Source organism: Pelecanus crispus, chromosome 6 (genome assembly GCF_030463565.1).
Source record: "Pelecanus crispus isolate bPelCri1 chromosome 6, bPelCri1.pri, whole genome shotgun sequence".
Classification (NCBI taxonomy): Eukaryota; Metazoa; Chordata; class Aves; order Pelecaniformes; family Pelecanidae; genus Pelecanus; species Pelecanus crispus.
In genome coordinates this window covers 5,231,202-5,245,823 of record NC_134648.1, presented here as the reverse complement: position 1 = coordinate 5,245,823, position 14,622 = coordinate 5,231,202, and the positions used below count along the sequence as shown (strand labels likewise).

At 38.7% G+C, this 14,622-nt stretch overlaps 1 protein-coding gene across 3 annotated transcripts in view; it reads right to left on the bottom strand.

Moving 5' to 3' along the window:
- Positions 1 to 14,622, bottom strand: part of NAV2 (neuron navigator 2) — a 233,966-nt gene that overhangs the window by 154,695 nt on the left and 64,649 nt on the right. For all 3 annotated transcript variants that reach the window (XM_075713174.1, XM_075713175.1, XM_075713176.1), the window contains exons 2-3: positions 11,044 to 11,161; positions 4,001 to 4,053 (exon numbers count right to left, since the gene is read on the bottom strand). In XM_075713174.1, coding sequence (XP_075569289.1) covers positions 4,001 to 4,053; positions 11,044 to 11,161 — 171 coding nt within the window. The remainder of the gene's footprint in view (positions 1 to 4,000; positions 4,054 to 11,043; positions 11,162 to 14,622) is intronic.

Sequence of the window (14,622 nt, the reverse complement as noted above, 5' to 3'; positions counted from 1 at the left end):
TAAAAAACCTCTACCTCTCCTATAAGACACCTTGCTGCTACTTCTTCCACCCCTTCTTCCAGTCCCATCTTCAGTTGTGTTTCAACTGTTGCCTGTGTCTGCCAACATATCCCTTCACTGGCAAGCATCTCTTCTCTTTGTCTTCAAGTCCAAGTTTAAAACTTAACTTTCTTTACTCGGCTCTCTCCCCAGTCACTTCTGGTCTAGCTGATATGGATCTTCTCTTTCCTTCACCTCGCTCTCCACTTTAATGCTGTGATCTTTCAAACATCTTGTCCTTTGCCGCCTTCTCACACCATCTAATCTTTACCATTATCTCATCTGTTACGATCTACCGTTTGCATGTAATAGGTAACACAACAACCTCCCTCTCTTTCCCTCCTTTCAGTGCTATGCAAAAAGCCTACATTAATGTACAAGATAATAAAATGCCCACCTCTCGCGCTGTGCTAAAACATTGCTGTGAAACGTCCTTCCAAAACTGTGAGCATTTTACGCAACGTATTTCCTCACAGACAGAACACAGCCTCTATAGAGCAGGATTTCTACAACTTAGGTACTCTATTAATATTTTGTTTATCATTTTACAAATATAAGTGACATGAATCCTTTTACGATAGGTAACATTCAGCACTTGCAAAGGTATTAGAAGGGAATGGACTAAACAGTAATTTCTACACAGCCCAGATTCTGCAGGATGCCAAATGTCAAGCTCCAGTATCATCCCCAAAACAAGAGGCAATTGAAAGAAAGAAAGAAAAAGGTCCCTGTTTTTCTATAACCAAACAATATTAGCAGAGATAGCCCTACTCGGGTTTATTGACCTCAGTCTTTTTTTCAGGAACATGTAGGAGAGGAAAGCGGTCTTGCTTTACCCTCCTCTGCCCTGTTCTCGAGAACCATGCCAATATTTTCTTGAACTTCATTCTAAAAACCTAAATGCGGTTGTGGCGACGGTCTCCAAACCTTCTTGGTCCCAGAGCCTGTGCTCTATACAACTACATCCACTATTAACCACAGGATTTTCTGCATGCCAGCTGGAACTAATCATCACAATTACAGGCTTTTGTTTAGAGGAATATCTACAGTACAAAAACATAGAGGTTTGGAAAAATAAACCTGAAACAGGTCTTATGCAGAGGACAACATATAGAATAGTCTATAACAGATTACATAAAACCCAGCCAACTCTTATCTGGAGCAAAGGAAGACAGAGATACTCCCCACAGCTGACAAACCCAGACAAGATGATGAGGGGGGATAGGTTCTCACCTAAGCGATTTTTCATGGAGCCAGGGGGGGTCCTTGTCATGTCATTTCTGGCATTAGGACTAGGCTGATAAGCACTGATGGTCCCAAATGGTTCTGCAGTACTAAAATTAATTTGACAAGGCTTATTAGCACTGGCTTTGAGCCTGACAGACCCAAGCTGTCTCTAATGCTCATTTGGGCAAATTTGTATGATGCTCTCCAACGCTGTAGCAATGGGAACAACAATGCAAGGAGACCTGATCTGGCTCTTTGGTGAGTGGTTTTTTGGTTTGGCGGGCTTTACTGGCTTAGGACTGTGCCACATGGCAGCAAATATACTTGCTTTCACACCCCCTTTTAATGGGCTTGGAAAACACAGATTTGCTCCAGCTTTCTAAGCTGATACATCTGGCTGGACGTGAGCTGGCTCTTCACAATTCAACTCACACGTGTCTCTGCTCATGGCATCGTGAGTCTACAAATGAGATAACTGCCGCAGGGGGAAAGATGATGGTAGAAGGCTTCCCTCTAAACTCTGTTGTATTTCTATTTAATGAGCAAAGTTAAATCTTCAGTTATGGTGCCTTTCCCTCCCTGCCCCCCAAAATCTACTCATCTGTGATGCCCACCTTAGAGACACTACAATAAAGATATGAACACCTGTAACTGAAAGATTCATTTGAAAAAATAAGACTAGACATCACCTGCCTGAGTGTTTGAACTGACTGGGTAGCCTGGCCTCTGCCACCTCTCTGAACCAGAGTACCAGACACAAACGCCAGCTCCCACACTCTGGAGAATGGTTGTAAGCTATACTGAGAGGAAAGTGCATTAAAACGCAAAGGATGAACACTGCCATATTAAAAAAAAAAAAAAGAAAAAACAAAACAAAACCAAAACCCAACAAACAAAAAAACTCAACCACACACACACAAAAGCTCCCCCACCCAAAACCCCACTGAAACACATGCATTTTTCCTAGAATGCAGGAGACCTGGAGAAGGGCTGCCTCCTTAAACATTGCAAGCGATTGTGTGAACACAACCTCTGCGAAGATACTTATGTTCTTGCCTTAGTATCTTTACTGTAAGATGATCAAGAGCTCTGTAAGCGTGCACACTTAATAAAAGCAAGCCATAAGCACAATCCTTGCTTTTCTCATGCGAGGAAAATGGCTGGGGATGCCTAGCTATGACTGATGCACTATGTCTCATGAGCGAGGGACGCGGTCCCGCTCACTCCACCCTCTTGAATGAGCAACCGGAATAACATCAGAGCCTCAGAGGAGGCGGCGCAGAGCAAACACTTCTTTTCCAGCACTCTTCACAGTTCCTGACCCAGCACGCGCCCTCTGCATGCCTCTGGTTATAACCAGATCTGACTTCTATAAGCAACCTACAGCGTGCATCCAACTATCCAACAGAACAACACTGTTCCTTCATTGAGAATAATGACTTAAAGTGACTTTTAGCTACAGTGTCCTGGAATCTGTTATAGACTCCAGTCCTGAATGAAATTCAGTTCTTTATGATACACTTGTGGAACATTAAATTATAGTAATTGTCAAAATTTCCTCAATTATTTATACTCCAGACAGCTGCTGTGGCTACAGCAAGAATAACAACCAACCTCTTCAAAGCAGTAAAAAGTAGCAATGATAAATCTTCTAGATGGTTTTCTTTTTACAGCACGCTTGCTCCATGGGTTTAAGTAAGATTGCTAACTTCCAAGAAACAACAAAAAGCCAAAACAGAATAGCAGAACGCAGTGTGGTTTCTGACTTAAGACGGCAAACTCTCATCAAATCTTTAATCTTCCCTTTAACTACGTGAGTGGTTGTGCTCAAGCTGCAGTCGTGGAGGTAGGGGCTTGGGAACAGAGTCATAAAAATTAAAAACATGAAGATAGCTTCACACACACATCACAGATAAGTGTGTATCGTATCCCAAAGTCAGCATTTGTAATGCAAAGGGGAGATTTCAGAATTTATATTGTAAAATGAGTTTCTTCTCAAGATACAGAAGGAAATAACCTTCTTTAAAAGATCATAAATTTTAAACACTCCTAGGACGCATTTTAAAAATCAGTTTCTTATTATTTGCGTATTCAGTACAGTTCTGCCTATAATTTTAGCTTCACCAATACTCATAGCAGACATACTCTTGAGGTACTATATGCTTTTAATTTTACTGCACCAATTTTTGGTTCTTCAGTTTTAAATATTATGTACAAGCAAGATACAAAACAACTTCTTTTACAGATTAAAACTTACCAGTCAAAAGCAAGTTGCATACATAAAAAAATCTTGAAGTTTGCAATTTTAAATTTTTTCATTTAGTGCATTTTACTCATTTATTTTGTTTCTCCTCAAAGGAGATAGGAACTTTCAATCCAACTTTAAAATAAATACCTAATTCTGCTTTTGCAATACTACTGTCTGTATAGAGGAACAAAATTTTATTTTTATACATTCCTGTTTAACTGCATGGTATTTCAGAAACATAAAATACCAATGTAAGAATAATATTGATTATAAGTATGTGATAAATGATAAGGCCTAATTCAACTACTGTGGAGTACAACAGGGCAAGAACTGTAATATTCATATTCTTCAGATGGTACCTTTGCTCTCACTACTGTGAAAAGCTAATTAAAAATAGTCACTAAAAGTCTCAGACATTGAAGTCACACGCTCTCACTCAATAATCAAACAACATACGCATAAACAACAGACCACTTTGCTACTTACCATTTGAGACCTATTTTTTGGGCAGCCATTGATGTCTTCAATCTTTTCATTTGCTGAAAAGCAAAAAAAAGAGGAGATAAAGCAAAAAAACTATACCAAGGATGTTTATTCCAATTATTTCCAGAGCACTTGCTGCTAGCTAAATAAAGAGGTTTCAGATTGTAGCTGTCCAGTCAAAGTGAACATGTGAAACACTGAGACCCGTCAAAAAAAAGCAGCTGGAGTTTTCCAGTGGGTCATGCCTCCGGAGACAGCTGGGCACAGAAAACAACTGGTCTGATAACATCTTGTACAGTGATGGGTTACTCCTTTAAACTACAAAAAGATTTAAACTCTGGAAACTGAATCACTGCTGGGTGGAAAAGCGAACACTACGTATGTATAGATGGTTGCATGTCAACTGACTTGCTTGTAGAGCAAATATATATTTTAAATCTAGATGGGAAATTTATGATCAATAACTCTAATAGTTTTTAAATTATTTTTTTCTTAAAGCACAAACCACAAGACTACTTTTCAAGCTTCTTGTCCATGGCTTACATGCAGTGCAACTTGCAGAAAAAGATACAGTTTCAATCTTTAAAGTCCCAAGTGAAATGATTAAGTTGTTGAGGTGCTTAAATGTTTGCCTTAGATTCTTAGTTTGCTCAGTTTCACATTTCAGTCTTGGACCCTGAAACAACTTGTGTGCTAGACTGAAGAAATAGTTACAATCCAAGTTCCATTTCCCGCAGTTTTTTCACTGCAGTCAAGGTAGGCGTTCACATCCCATTTCATGAATCAGATTCGCCTCCCATCGATTCTTACATTAAAAGCTGTATTTTCTACCAGTCCCATATTCTCAGGACATCCATCAGAACTCTAGCTCATTTCACATCTTTCTTCAGTTAGGACTATCAAATTTGGCACAGTATTCCAATAGCAGTCACAAGAATGACAAAGAAAGAAGTAATATAACTTTATTCCTGCCTGGTATTCCCCTTTTTACACATCAAAGTGTCACCGTACGCCTTTATGCCACAGTAATGCATTTAAGAATTTATGCTAATCTGAAAAAGATTGCAGCTAAATCCACTGTACTCTTCCCCAGCGTGGTCTATCAGTCTCTACACAGAAAGAGCATACGTTTCTTCCAGGGATGTGATCTCAAATTTGGTCATACAGAAACAAAAATTATTTCCTTAAATCCCATTTACAAATCCTGTGCATCCATCTTTTAATATTTACTATCTCTCAGTTTAGTAGCATGCACTATCTTTATCAACTAAATTCATAATACTTTAAACTGATAGCTACATTCCTATAAATTTGCACCATTCATAATTATTACTTGAAAGGAGACTTAATGAACTTCTGAATGAGCTTTCTTTTGTTTGGGACACGTGTACAGAAATCCCTCTAATATCCCAGGTCACTTTGTGTATCTTCCTTAAAAAACAGCAGGTTTTTCCCTACTCCTCTAGAACTTCCAAAATGTTACGTGATGTATTTAAAACTGATGTTAGCAAACCATAAAGCTTATAACATGGCTCTTTTCAAGCTCTTGTATGCAAACTACCTAGACTCACCTACTTGAAATTGCATAAACTGTTAGTAACTTGTTTCCCAAATTCTGCTGCAATATAGCATTTGACTTTTTCTGCAGTTTTTTTTACTAAGCAAATGTAGAAGCAAAATATTTACTCAACACTTCTACACTTTATGGGTATTGCTACAGGCTTGGAATACAAGCTTGGTTCTAGAGCTGTAGACTAAAGGTTAATCCCATAAACCCTATAAACTAACAAATACACCGTTCTGTAACATGGGAAAATTAATGGCAAATGAAGATGCAAGCCACCTTAGATTTTTTTTGTCAGGAGAAATTTATACCCAACACACCAACTATTTGGGGTGTTACCTCTTTACCCCCTCCCTTTTTTACACTGTGGTTATATTACCATTCCCACCTAGAAATCATTCCTTTTGTCCTCATACCTTTCTATCAGCTTGCAAGATGTCATCAGCTATCCTTCCACTCTTCGCATCAACTTCAACTGATTTGTAGCTTATTTAACTGCTATCAGTTTCCTGCATTTTCTTGTGCTCTACTTGTTTTTTTTTTTTAAAACAGTTGCTTTTACTTCCTTCTCAAAAGCTATGTTGAACCAAGGCAACTTTCCCTCCCACTTGTGAACCTGCAGGTTTTTGTCCACCAGTTGATGATTCTTCATCAGTTCCCAATCACTCATCACTTCCTTTTATGCTCTTGGCCTTCTCTACCACAGGTGATTTAGGATGTAGATGACGAGAAATAGTTGGTAGGAATCAGAAGAGTAACAAGAACTGGAGTTTCTGGTCCATCAGGTGCTTTTTCTGCTTACGCCTGGGCAATCACCATTCCCTGGGCAGGTTTATGCCCTACCTTTTCACCTTCTAATCCACTCCCAACTCACCTATGGCTCTTGGTTACTCCTCTCACAAGATTAATGCAATTATCATCCCTTCCTGCTGCTGCAAGTGCTACGAAAAGCAGGTGGAATAGAGAGCAACCAGAAAAGCTGGTGGTGGGGCAAACGGGCAGCTGGGTTGAACTTTAACTCGTACCTCTCTATCGAACCCAGCAGGGCAAGACCTCAGAGATTCAACCTCAGCTGGGGAGCTGCATCAAAGTGGTCCCCAGGCATATTTGGCACTTTGCAGGAATCTGCTTAATTCACCAGGAAATTGTTTTGATGCTCCCATTTCTTCGCCATAAGCTGGACCCTATCTTTGACCCTTCCACCTAGCTCCAAGGAACAGCGCTTGCAGCAGGTACCAGGTAAGCTGCATGTCTTGTGGAGGTGACCGGAGACAAGGAGCTAGCACTGAAATGTGGCGTGCTCACAGGCAGCGTGATGGTACAGTTCATAGCACCGGTCACTGAATGCTAGGGAATCCTGGAAATGTGTCCAATTTCACAGCTGCAAAAGCACAGCTTTCCGGCTGAGATAAATGGACGACTCACAGCTATTGTTTCTATTTGCCACGTAGGACCATTACAGCAGTTGGCAAAAACGGGAAGTCACAGGCAATCATAAAGGCTTTCAATTCTATCTCAGCCTCAAGCAAGATGTAAATTCACAACCACAAATGTGAAATGCAGAGAATTTTTCCCAAACTGACTGCAAGTTCAAAGAGCCTCCCCCCATCACCTTCTTTTTTTCTTCAGTGTGAATACAGTGAATTTGGTTCAAATGCTTTGAAGTGTTTGCAAACTTCTCCCATTTACACACAGATTGAGGGGTGTACTAAGGCAGACAGAAGAAACCAGCTGTGCTCTATAATGAAAGCAGCAATGAGTGACATTGTGCTTTCATCAGCTGGATCCGAATCAAAGCTTGGAAAACGGTACCTAAAAGAGTATTTGGGTTTGTGTATTTTGCCAGGAGACATATTATGAAACTGCAAGTCAAAATTACATGAAAACACAAGTGAAAAGGAAACTCTAGCATCAAAAGTTGCAAAGAATTCTTTAAATCGATCGGCCAGTCAGCTGTCAGTGCCCCATTTATATAGGTACGGGTATGCATTCCTGGTGAAAAAAAAATCTTCAGCAAATGACATTCCAGCAAGTGACTAAAAAATTGTAATCAGAACAAATCAAGTGTGTTTCAATGAGCATCATGCAGAACAAAATTGGCTAAACCATCCATACAAAAAGTAAGTCCATGCACTTCTTAATAATGAATTAAGCCTTCTGCTACAACCTTAGCAGCTATTCTCCATTATTCAGTACTTTAGGCATACCATGGACATTAGATTACTTTTTCTTGAGCATATGAACCAATATTGCTCAGTATATTTCCTGCATTTGTGTAGGAATTGTCACCCGCTGCTTTTAACTGAACAGCCACTCAAATATTAGTAAAATGAACCTTTGTATAACTTCCCACCCAAAATACGATAGGAGTTATCACTAGGGAGTACTGCTAGGCTTGATCCCAAGATTCTGGATTGAAACATAAACCCGTAACCTTCCCCTGTAAATGTAATAGTACAATTTTCATGACAGCAGACAAAAGCTATACTGAGATAAGACACAGTATGAATTTGAACTGGAATAGTTAAACGGACTAATCGCAAATGACTTTTAAAGAGTGAAGACCTATTCTGTTTAAGTCAGTGCAATTAATTCCAATCAGAACACAAGTTACCCAGAATATTTAGATATACCTGTAAGACAGGCTATCTTGGCATATCCAAAGTATCTACACTAAACAATGTGCCCATCACCTCCCACAATGGTGTATTGATTGCCCAGCACAACACTGATGTGCACGTTTTATTTCTTACTGAGACTACTTTTATAGAGCTGCATAAGTATTTAACACTAACACCATTCTGCATCCCTATTTATAAAGCCACAGCTTTTGTATCTGATCTGACTTCGGTGGTATCCGATCAATTAAAATATTCCACAAAATGCCGTAGGCATCAGTAGGAAAAGTCCTACCACACAGCATTAAAGTTAAATTTTAGCATCGATTCCAAGTCTTGAAAATAGAAGGTTCTCACAGGGAACCAACAGACAATTTGATATATTACCAATTTCAGAGCATGCACAGACCCAGTATATCTGCGTTCATGAATTTAAATATAGCTACTATGTTTATATGGCATTACTAAGGCATATATTACTTATGTATTCTTTTATAGACTCATAAATTTTGAGCTGAAATAAACCAGAATGCTATGAATGCATTTTAATTGACTTGCAAACAGAAAAAACTGTCATCATCTAACGCTTCTATATTATCATTAGCAGTTTTGAAGTCTGAAGATTATATCCTCTAAAGTCAAATGCAGTGATGTTTGGTTTCATGTCTTTTTAGATTTACTCCTTGTTTGGATGCTAAAGTAAGAGAACTACCTAGTTTTTACTAATTTTAAAATTTTATTTTCCTAAATATACAGCTATTTCACTTCAGAAAGGTAAGCAGAAAGGATTGCAGTCACTGTCTCTGTAGCATCGTTAACTCTTATGGAGTCTTCATTAAAAAAAAAAAAAAATCACATTTATTCTTTTTCCAGTTTTGGATATTAAGTGGTATTTCAAGATTCAACATCTGTGATGTAAATCTTCAGATGGTGAACACAAGAAAAATTGTATCACTAATAATTAAACCTGAATCAATTTCAATGACTTAGGGTAATCTCCAGATACTCCAGGAACACGACAAAAAGAAGGAAGGATCTTCATGGCTGCTTTTACACATAGCGCACCATAACATAAAAAAAAAAAACCAAAACAAACAACCCACCTCTCCTGCACTGCATATAGAAGCTTTCTTGGCATGCAGCCTTGTTTGTTAGAAAAAAAGCTTGTATTTTGCAGGCTACAGTTAAAGCTGCTTCTCAGTGTGAAAGTTATCGCCATCCTTGTGACAACGAGATGCAGCGTGCCTAAGGCCATACACAGCAGATACAAATGACCTTTTCAGCACTGTTAATTTGGAGGATTAAACTGAGAATGCTTAAATGTGAACTTTCTTTCACATGGAAAACATTCTCTGAAAATGAAATCCTTCACCTTGTACTTTAACTTTTGAAAGCCTGCAGACCTAATCTTAAATATTAGCCAAAAGGCAGCTCTAAGAATGGTTGAAAAAAAATACAAGGGTGAATCAAAGCAAAATACAGTAAGCAATATTATCTCTGTATATTTTAGAGGAAGTAATTTGACTTTCATAAGAGTTTTCACAAGTCAATACTCAAACAGCTACATTTAAATACTTGGTACAACCGGCTCCACATTTTGATGGTGGCATTCTTACACGTGTGCTCTCACGCAGAAGTTTTCTACAACAGTGTTAACGCAGGTAGCTAGGTATGTATGAAATGAATCAACACCTAACTGTTCCTGGGTTTCCAAAAATTTCCCCTATTAAAGGAGACAGATACAGGATGAAGCGTTGTTCATAGCGAATACCTGTCAACACACAATCAATTCATGGCCTGCTTTTATACATCTGTAGCTGCACGGCAGGTCTGTAGAATGCTACTGAGATATAGTGTTGCTCTACAACACAGAGACAAAATCTTTTTTGATGTATTCCGGTGCAGCTCTAGGGGAGTCACTGGAACGATGCCTCACAATTTCACCCGAGAACAGGGCTTGCAGTACCTTAAATCAAGGAACTAGCTCATTTGCAGCATCTCAAACACATATAAATATGCATGTACTGATGTCTTGTTACTTCACTGCTGTCTTCTTAATTTGCATCTCAAATCTGTCAGTTTGCTTCTAACAATAGTTGTCCTAATTCCCATTAGCAGGCTTTCCACTTCCATCAATCTCCATTGGCCCATGCATGTGTTTTGTGGCATCCCAAGTACCAGATGGATGAGCCTCTGAAGGAACTAATGAAGGATCCAGGCCCAAGGGAAGAGGAAGAATATGTAGCTTTGCATGGGGCCAATTGAGAAAATTGTTTAGAACCTTCATTATCTACAAACATTAGTGCAAACTGAGGAAACTAAAGGCTTTGTAGAACTGAGCCTGTATTTGAGATTTGTTCTAATGATAAATGATATCCCTCATTTGAAAAGTTTCTTTTTTCTGCCACATAAAAATTATACCCCTCCTCTTTTCCTAGCTGCATATATGGATTTTCGAAATCCAACTGAAAGCGGAAGATTCACCGCAGTAGCCAGTATCACTGTGAATTATGTTCAGACCAATCCCCCGAAGGTATCAGAAATAGAGATAGTGAAGGCTAACAGCATCCTAGCAGGAAAAAAAAAAAACCCATCCCTCCTCAGCTGCTTTTTTAACATTCAGCTGTGTGGAGTGATATTGCTGTGTCAGGAGATCTTATCAGCAACATCAAATGTTCTTCCACTATGCTTTAAGAAAAGGCTTTATCAAATCAATTATCAAAGTCTCTGAAGGAAAATTATCTACATAATTCCATGCAGTTTGATGGATTTCCCTCCTCCGCCCCCGTGTTTATGTAGAAGACAGACAGTGAATTTCTGAGCGAGTCGGTGGACACCAAGTACAAAACCAGAAAGTCACTCACCTACAACCTGGATTATTTCAGCTAATAAGACTCCATCAGTCACATCTTGCTGTAGATCCTTTATCAATCTCTTGTGACCAGATTTTGCTAGATAGTGATTAGCCCAATCCGTATAAATCTGTTAGGAGAAAGATAAACAAAAAGAAATTGTTAGCTATAACATCAACCTTAAGAATGAGAGTTCTTTGTTTCTCTCAGTATCGGAGAGGCTGATTTAAGATCACTGCTTGTTTGCTCTTTGAAACGAGTCAACAACATTAAAATTCAAGGCATTGTGCAGATCAAGTATTCAGCTTACTATAGTACAGCTTTTCCTATTCAGAAATCTGACATCAAAGCTCACAGAAGACGATAGTAAACTCCTGAACATGTTACAGCTTGAATGGATCATCAGGAGGTCAACTAAATGTTCTGCAGCAGTAACAAGTGTGTAGAAGAAATTTCAATTTCCACCCAAGTATTTTCTTTGCATTTTCCCTTTGACAGTCCTTCTCTATATCTGTTATTGAGAAATTTGAAAGATTCTTTTCCAAGAACCACTTCTGGGAGCTATTAGCCATACAGCAATTTCATTTTGAGGAAACTCTTTTGTTATATTACCAAACAAGCCTTTAAAGGTCTTAAAAATCTACTAATTCTAATAAATTCCAGCTCACAGATTTAATAGGCCTATTAAATTGATTTTAATCTCTCAAGCAAACTTCTAACTGTTGGGACTTATTTTAACACGTGTTATCTGAAAGCTAAGCAAACAAAGCAGTCAAAATCTCTCTTTAATTTGCATTAAGCCCTGCTCACCACATGCTAGCACAACGTATCCGGGTTCATCAGAAAACTTATAAAATCTTTTCATGCTAGGTTATCAAAAAGAAGGAAAAAAGCTTCATTAGGCTTTTCTGCTTATGAATTAAATAACATTTCTTATTCTTTGTATAGGACAAAATTTAAGGGAAGACTTTTTTTATATGATCTATATACATTCCAAAGAAATAAAGTAAATGATAACTAAATATCAGGATTTTACCTTTTAAATACCCAGACAAATATTAAGGTTCACCCCTACTCTCAAGAGTGTCTAGCATATTAGAAATACATTCAACCCAAATCAGTCAGGCAGTAAGCAGGAGTAGATCCAATGTGCTTTCTAGAGCACGACCCATGCCAGTCCTCCACAGCCCCTATAAACCACCATATACTGGGGTTTTTTTTGTTGTTGCTTTTTAAATTAAAGCACTATGCTGGTGACAAATGCCTCACCCAAGTGGGTGAATCACTGACCTGGAGGGAAATGTCTGCACATGTCCCCAGAAGCCCAGGGAAAGCTCTCCCTGCGCATTGCCCAGGCACTACTGTTTTCCTTCACACCTACTGATAGAAAGAAAAGAGGACAAGGAGAGGGGCCCTAGCCCTCAGGGCTGTGATCACTGGGCTATGAAGATTCCTATCCCCAGCCCTAAGGAAGCAGATGTAAATGATGGCCACTAAAATCGGACTCTGTCTGCTGACAAAACATTGCTGAAACAAACCATGGGTTTAGAGCCATTCCCCATCCACCATCCTGCTCCTCAGCTATGCAACCCCCCATATCATCTTATAGCAACACAAATCCTTTAAATTACTGACTAATATCGCCAAGCGTAGCCACGGCTACTAATTTCAGAAGGATCTTCAGCATCACATTGAAAATACAAGGCTCACGTCCTTCTCTTTCATGGGAGACAAAAGCCAACTCCCAAGTCTAAGAGTCAGGTATTTGCCACACGGGATGGAGGAACCTGCAAATAATACAAGGATTGTAATTCCACCCTCCTCTTGCACTTGCTGATTCAATGTTAATACAACTGAGTGAAGAACAGATATTTGGACTAGAGTTATTTTCGTTATAAAGTCTTCACTTGTATATTTTTTAAACCTGTAAAACACTACTGGTAGCAGCAATGAACAAGTCACTCAAAATCTGAAACATATGTCCCTATTTTCCGTCATATATCCTCTACTTCCATCTTCAGAGCAGCAGGATGTGTTTTTCCTATGCCAATAGCGTCATGGACTTGAACAGAAAAACACACTGGAACAGCTCCATGAAAAAAACAGAGATGAAAAACATCTCAATGAAAAACATCTCAATGAACTAAACACCGAGTACACATGAGTGATTTCCCTAGCGGACCGAAAAAAAGAAAAGGAAAAAAAAAAAAACCCACAATTTGCACAAACCAGACATTGTGTTCCTTAGCTCCTTTTACAAGAAAACATTTTCCATAACAGGAAGATATTTTTAAAGATCCAACGACTTCAAGGAACTAGGATTGACTTCACCTATTTTTCTGCCACACGGTTCTACCTTGCTTATCTACAAGTAAAGACATATCAGGAAACAGGTTGAAAACTACTTACTTCACAAGTGCAAGGGTCCACACGCACCCCTACACCGTTACTGCGATTTAGCTGACAAGCAACTTACCAAACACAATAACTAAATTTCTTTTAATGGGAAGGCTGTGATGAATGTCCTATCACAGAAGAACTTTCAGCCAATATAAGATTATACTTTGATGCATCAGTTCCAGCCTGGCTCATTTCCATGATGCAGAACGTCATGCAATCAAACAAATGCTCGGATCAGCCCTAGAGTTAAGACAGAACAGAGGATAGGCAGAGCAGACCCCTCCTGGCAAAGTCTGAAATTACAGCATCAGCAAGACCTTGAGAGCTAGTTAGGATTGATTCTTAAGTCAAGTAACAGTGCGAGAATGCACGGCTGGCATTGCAAAACTGCTATTTCGTAGCTCTTTCCTACTGCACGAACTCCTGCTGCATCCAGGCACACTAGACCTTATATTCATACCCTGTAAATAAACAGGACCGCATCAAAGAAATCTGTAACTCCCATAACAAACCCTCCTGGTAAAGGAGACAACTTGAAACGCTCCCAAATAGCCACTGATTCACTGTCTCCAATAACACATAAAGAAAATCCCTCCGTTGGCAAATTATTCCTGTAACTCCTACTTTGTGTGCTAAAGTCAACGTCTGTGTTTAGTATCAGAGTTGCAAGCAGAGCTTTTATGCCCATTATAAAATATTCCATTAAATGCATCAATAATGCATACCAGTACGGAGAAAATATCTGTTTCTAGGGTATTTAAGGGTATTATATATATGGAATATTAATTCATTCAAATACTTGATTAGGAAAGCCATTTACAGGAAAATACAGATTTAATAAATCTGTGCTTCTCTTTTAAAAACTTTATTATACCACATTATTTTGCAAGCATAACATGCAATTTTTTTTTTTTTTTAACTGACTGGGCTATATATTTACAAGCTCTGAAGCATTCTTATGGCTGTGGTATTAGCAAGTGTATCACAGTAGCTCTTTATGGCCACTGCTCATTTTTATGGCATATATTAAACTAATTATGGAAACTTTCCAGGATGTTTTCAAAACCTGTTTGTTGCAAGTCTTTGTAATGTACTACAAAAATAGGATTCCTAATGTTTCTTTTCCTTTTCCATACAAACAAGTGAAAAAATATAAGTGTACAATGGTTGCTATTTCTAGACACATGAAAA